Genomic DNA, 6,022 nt, shown 5'->3' on the forward strand with positions numbered 1-6,022 from the left:
TTTAACACTAACCTTTGGAGGTCTTCAACGAAGCTAACTCTCTCTCTAAGTTTCTACTTATGTGATTATATTATAAAACTCTTATTTTTGATGATGTTCAAGTGATATTTTTCTCCCAAATTTCGTTACACTATTTTAACTTTTTCTAATTTCCGCTGCTCGCTAAGATTATATCAAACATGGTATAAGAGCAATTTCATACAGGTTTTGTTCAACTTGTACTTGTCCTCGCTTACATCAGAAAACACTCCCTGCATTTCCCAATTTTACGGATTTTGACAGAGTTTGCAAACCCTTTATTCTATCCCCACCTTCTCAATGCTCCATCATTCATGATGATTGTGTTGTTAATAAAAGCAATCCACAATTGTTGAGGAAAGGTGGGATTTTCTACCCCGCTCGTGCGAATGCGTCCTAATTTATTATTTGTCTCATAGGCCTTTTGGAGTCTCTCTCTCTCTCTCTCTCTCTCTCTCTCTCTCTCTCTCTCTCTTTCTCTCTCTATAACACTCTCTCTATTCAAATGGAAAACACGGCCAATGTTCAAAACTAGTGGGGGCAAAATGTCGGAGACGAAGGCGAAGGTGAAGGTGAAACACGAAGCAGAGACGAAGACGAAGCTCGCCAAGTCTTCTCTAGCCGGCGATGCCAAGGTGAAGGTGAAGAAAGAGGAAATAGAAGAGAGCCCGGTGACCAAGAAGCACTCTGTAGCTCCTTCAAAATCTGTGAAGAAGGAGACAGATGTTGCCGTGAAAGTCTCGAAAAGAGAAGAGAGCTCCAAGACCAAGAAGAGCGAAGTCACAGGCAAGGTCAAGGTCGTCAAGAAGGAAGAGGCAAGCTCTCTATCTCTCTGCATAACATAGAAATCTTGTAGGTATGCCATAGCATGAGGTTTCTCTCTATTTGGATATCGGCACAGCATTGATGTATATTCCTGCTCATTGTTTACCTTGTAAGCTCTTGGGTGGCTTGAATGTGCTTTGCAGGCTGTGGTCTCAGTGGGCACCCCCCCTAAGAAGAAGAAATCCTCAACTGATGAACCCGAGAAGAAAGAAAAGAAAGTATACAGCTTTCCAGGCCAGAAACATGACCCTCCCGATGAGGTATCTTCATCCACTTTGTTACTGTCCTCTTGATGTTATGTTCAGAGCCTAATTTTCTGTCACTGCATCAGAGAGATCCATTGCGCATGTTCTACGAGTCGCTGTACTCTCAAAACTCAGCAAGCGAGATGGCGGAAATATGGTATGTCTTTTTCTTCGACACGGTCATGCATGCACCCACCCACCCATCCACCAACTTATAACATGGCAAGTGCATGCGTGCACACACCCAAACACACCCATACTGATACACACACATTCATAAAAGCTCTGATGTTCTTGGCATCGTACTTCTTGATATGGTCTTTCCTAAGCCAATTCCTACACTTGACTTGGCATTCGGGGTAAGACGAATAGGCTTGGTTTGAAGAATCTGTAGTTCCACAAGTTAATTGTGCATTACTGATTTCTTCTTTTGTTTTCAAGGGTTAATTTGCAGTTTTATACATACTTTTTTTTTTTTTTGAATGGATGAGTCTATGATGCCGTTTTCTTTATCTGAAGTTTGTTTCCTTGATGTGTCATCTTGGCTTGTTTGTCCTTAAAGAAGGTGTTTATTTCAGTCACACTCTCTTCCTTGGTTTTTCTTTCACAATTTCCAAGTTCAGAGCTCAGATCTAAATACAATTTAGTCTGTATGTGTCTACGACTGCATTATGTTTCATATAACTATATCAATCTGAATGGAACATAGTGGGAAAGTATATGCGTTGAAACAGCCTTTGTTGTGTCAACTATAGAGCAAATGTTTGTTCTGTTTTTGTGTGTGAGCTGTACTACCTATATTCTGTGCAGGATGATGGAACATGGACTTCTGGAACATGATGTTGCAAAGAAGGCATTCGAACGTAAGAAGAAAAATCAGGCCAGCCAGAAACTGGGATCTCCGATCAAGCAGGTAAAAGAGAAGTCTGAGGTAAAGGTGTCTACATCTGTTGTGAAATCCCAGAAGAAGTCTTCTGCAGAGAAACTAAGCAAGAAAAGTACCACACCAAATGGTGAAAGCAAACAATCAAAGGTCAAGAGAGAGCGAGATTCTGATGATGAAGATGACGACTTTATTATTAAACCGAAAAAGAAAGCGAAGGCCAACACGTAGCACTTTGTGAGCTTGGTTAAGGTGTACAGGAGGCACGATGATCAACGAGAAGTGGAAGCCTACGTGTGACGGGTCCAAGGCCAATGTAAATTGTAAGCTTCACTGTGTAAAGCTCTTATGAAGTAAAGCACTAGGTGAGGAGAAGTTCTAAAGTTTGGCTTTGCACATTTACCACTTCAGATTCTTAATGATTGTTCCCAGGAAGGATCGAAGCCAAAGATATGTTGGGGGCTGAGAGCATGTTTAGTTCTTCTTTTGTGGTAGACCATCAGTACGCTAGCACGAACATATTGTCTCTCCTCTCTGGTCTCTGGCCAGAGTGGTTGTGCAATGCCACTTGAGAAAGTGGTACTTGGCAGCTGTTGTGTTTTTCCTCTTCATTTTTGAGATGCTCTGTAACAATGACCCTTATTTAAGACTGGGTTTGGAAAAGTCGGTTTTAACTGCAAGTCAGCTTGCTGTCAAAAAACAGTGCATCTCCATCTTGTCTACCTCAAGCATTTAATTGTAGATCCTTAGTTATATGATCACAGGCCAGCAGGATTGACTTGTCTGTGAATTGCAAGAGTGAAGCCTTTCACAAGGCAAAGAAATGGGCAAGAGCAAGCTCTCTGCAAATCAGCCATCTAGTTCTGCTGGTCTTCTTTTGTTTTATTAAGAATGGCAAAGAGCAGAGATATAGGCTGTATAAAGATTGTTGATGTGATATGTTGTGTTTATAGCTTACAAAAAATGGCTCTTTGATCCTATCTGCTGCTTTGTAAGGATTGGTCTTGTTACTAATGGATATCCCTGCCTTTTCTTAAGCTGAACTGTATTGCTCCCCAAGGTTCTGTTCAGACTTTCTTTCTAGTTGGCAGCTACCGTGCTTCTTGCTACTAGGTCTTGGAAATAATTTAACCTAATGATCTTTGCCTCCTTACTAAGGTATTTCAGCTATGCCTTTTGCAACCTTCGTAGATTTTTCGAAAGGATGTCGTCACAAAGACTTGAAAGGCTGCCTTAGTGTGTATTGTTTTTGCTTATTGAGAATTTTTGCACTGATGAAAGTCGGGCATCTCTTTGTAAGTCCCAATAACTCTTTATACATTCTTGTAGTGCGCACGGTACGAACAAGGGTGTTTATTCAGAAACATCTTTAAGGGTTTTTAGGTTGCATGGCTGTATCACCTTGCAATTTTGGACTGATCTAAATTTAAGCTCAACTACACCAAATTCATGACAATAGGGCCCCATAAATTGAGAGTGTCATTTATTGTATTGCCCTTAGGACCTTGAAAATGCTACACATCAATTGACAACTGATGGGAGGATGCCAATTGTCGTTGCTTCAGTCATGTTGTCTGCTTGAATTTCTTTCGTCAAAGTTTACCGTCCACATGACATCTTCCCTTTGCTTACAATTTCAAGATTGAATAAACCATAGGGAATGGAAAATCACATCAATGACTCTGCCCTTTTTCTATGAAGTTCCTCAATATGTCCAAGTAAATTGCTCAAACCTATGCCACACTCTTTTGTATCTTAATGCTTTTTGGCTTTCTAAAGCAAGCCATTGTGAAGAAGGGAGTTGGGCATACTTTTGATGTGAAGTAATGATTGATTGAAATCTTTCTTTGATAATTTAGTTTGTGAAAGAGTTCTTTCATTTGAGAGCTTCATATGGGTCTTTTTCATTCAATTGCTTTAGAATGCCACTGTGACCCTTCACTTTGTTAAGGACATTGTCATCAGGCAAGTTGCCATTTAGTTTTGAGCTTAATTCTCTCTCTATGGCATGTAGAAACACCACTTATTGCCAATTAGTGTACTCTCTTGTTTGCCATTGCTTGTCCTCACCACTCCACATCGCCATATTTTGCAATGTAAGAGCATTGTTACTCACGATCCAATTTCGTAAATATTTGAAAAGACTATTAATGTGAGGACGACATAGAGGAACCTTATAGAGGATGTAACCCTTGTGTCCAATCTTTGTGGAAAATTTCAATCTTTTAAGTGTACTCACATTAATGAAGATCGGGAGAAAATTAGTAGATTGATAAAGAGTTGTTATACCTTTAAGTACAAAGCCTCTAGGATTATCCACAACAGTATATACCATGGGGTCTTAAATGAACCTCGGGCAATGGGATCTATAGTTGGCCACAATTAGTGCAAATTTTCAGGCAAACAAATGCCCCTAAAAAGGTTGTCGTTTTGATGTGCCCCCTCACAACAGAAGTTTCCAATCCCCAACCTTCGCATTGGCAACTTGGTGCTCTATCCATATGTCCCCATGGGTTTCTTGGCTTGTATTAGACGGCTCCCCCATAGACCCTCTAAAGCGCCCTTTACATGGTTTTTGGTGGGTCCTTTAAAAACTTTGTGTGTCCATACCTCTCTCCTATGTTTGAGGCACCCTCATCCTAAAGTTTTAGTGGTTACATATGGTGATTGCTACAATTTATGTAGGGGGTGCGTAAATCACTCCCCACATTAACATATCACCCTATAAGTGGGCTAAATGAGGGCAAAAAGTGCATAGTGACTCTCTATAACCCTTCTCCATCCTTTTGCAAATGTTTGAAAACCCATTAAGTGTGGTTATGGGAGGCTCCTTACTATTTTCATAGGCCCAAAAAATTTGAATGGCCCTCAAGTTTTGAGGACCCTTTAGGGAGCCTATGGGCACTCTTACCACTCCTTTTTTTGGTGTGTCCTAAAGGGGTGAGGCCTTAGTGATGCCTTCCCTTTTTGCTAATAACAAAGGGAAGGTTATTTCTTAAAAATACATATTTTTTAGATTGGTTGAAAGAGATGGAGTATACTCATTATTAATATGCATGCATGATTGTAAGAAAATCGAGGGAAACTAGGAGAATCTTGGGTAGATGTTGAAGATGCCAATTTTTTAATCAAAGATAGGCAAAGGCCGAATGACACGTGGGATGCCAAGTGGCAGAGTGGGGGAGGGAAAATGGCGAAGACAATGGCATTTGGCTCTCTCTCTCTCTCTCTCTCTCTCTCTCTCTCTCTCTCTCTCTCTCTCTCTCTCTCTCTCTCTCTCTCTCTACTACGGTGCTCTCGAGTCTCCGTGAGTTGCAGAGCTGGCTTCTCTCATTTGAATTGATGCTAAGAAGGGTGAATGCCGAGATGATGCCGCTGGAGTCCTAGGCCCTTGCTATGCTGAGGCAAATTTAGCTGCTTCTGATTTAGGCCGATCAACACATTCTTAATTAACACTAGTTCTGTAATCGGACACTTGAGTGTCCTGAGACACTAAAGTGTCCTATTTTTCTAGAAACTTGTCATAATTATTTGGCGTATCTAGAAAAAAAAAATATAGGTCACATTCATACCTTAGGTCAGTTATGAGGTGAAGAACATAGCCAAATTTTACTTTTTTTTCGAAATTAATACCAAATTAAGATTATGACGATAATTTTTAGGATGCAAAAATTATAGAAATTTAGTGCAATTTTAACAAATTTTTTATAAATTGAATATAACTTCTCATAAAAATAAGTTTTTGCTTAGTTTCAAGGTGTATGGATAGAAAAAAACTAATTATAGCAAGAAATTGAGCTTCATAACTTAGTTATGGGATTAGATTTTTGTTATAATAAAAAAACCAAAATCTTGAAAATGCTACCAAAGAGGAAAATTTTGGTCTTTCAAGATCTCTTTCATTAACACGATGAGGTTATGGGGCAAAACCTAAGGTCTATAATGTATCTATAGGTAAATACCCATCACATAAACATTTTTCAAGGTTTCAAACTCATAAGCATCTTATAATTTAAGCTCATTAAATTTTTTTTATAGTGTGTAATTTCTT

The 6,022-nt window shown here is 39.5% G+C and overlaps 1 protein-coding gene across 2 annotated transcripts; it reads left to right on the forward strand.

Annotated features, from left to right (window-relative positions):
- The first annotated feature begins 535 nt into the window (after positions 1-535).
- On the forward strand, positions 536-3,008 carry LOC147462085 (nucleolin). Of its 2 annotated transcripts, XR_015187669.1 has the most exons (5): positions 536-833; positions 987-1,103; positions 1,175-1,245; positions 1,899-2,294; positions 2,383-3,008. XR_015187669.1 is itself a non-coding variant. In XM_086509529.1 (4 exons), exons 1-4 carry the CDS (start codon positions 540-542, stop codon positions 2,200-2,202), a joined length of 786 nt encoding a protein of 261 aa, XP_086365655.1. In that variant the 5' UTR covers positions 536-539; the 3' UTR covers positions 2,203-3,008. The 2 variants fall into 2 exon arrangements, 1 of the variants encoding a protein (XP_086365655.1); XM_086509529.1 differs by having other exon boundaries at positions 1,899-3,008.
- The last annotated feature ends 3,014 nt before the right edge of the window (positions 3,009-6,022 follow it).

Source organism: Adiantum capillus-veneris, chromosome 3, assembly GCF_014529385.1.
Source record: "Adiantum capillus-veneris isolate H3 chromosome 3, ASM1452938v2, whole genome shotgun sequence".
Classification (NCBI taxonomy): domain Eukaryota; kingdom Viridiplantae; phylum Streptophyta; class Polypodiopsida; order Polypodiales; family Pteridaceae; genus Adiantum; species Adiantum capillus-veneris.

Coding starts and splice junctions, on each gene's coding strand:
- LOC147462085 (XM_086509529.1), top strand. CDS start 540: ATGTTCAAAACTAGTGGGGGCAAAATGTCGGAGACGAAGGCGAAGGTG. Junction 834..986: donor AGGTCGTCAAGAAGGAAGAG/GCAAGCTCTCTA, acceptor TGTGCTTTGCAG/GCTGTGGTCTCAGTGGGCAC. Junction 1,246..1,898: donor AGCGAGATGGCGGAAATATG/GTATGTCTTTTT, acceptor TATTCTGTGCAG/GATGATGGAACATGGACTTC.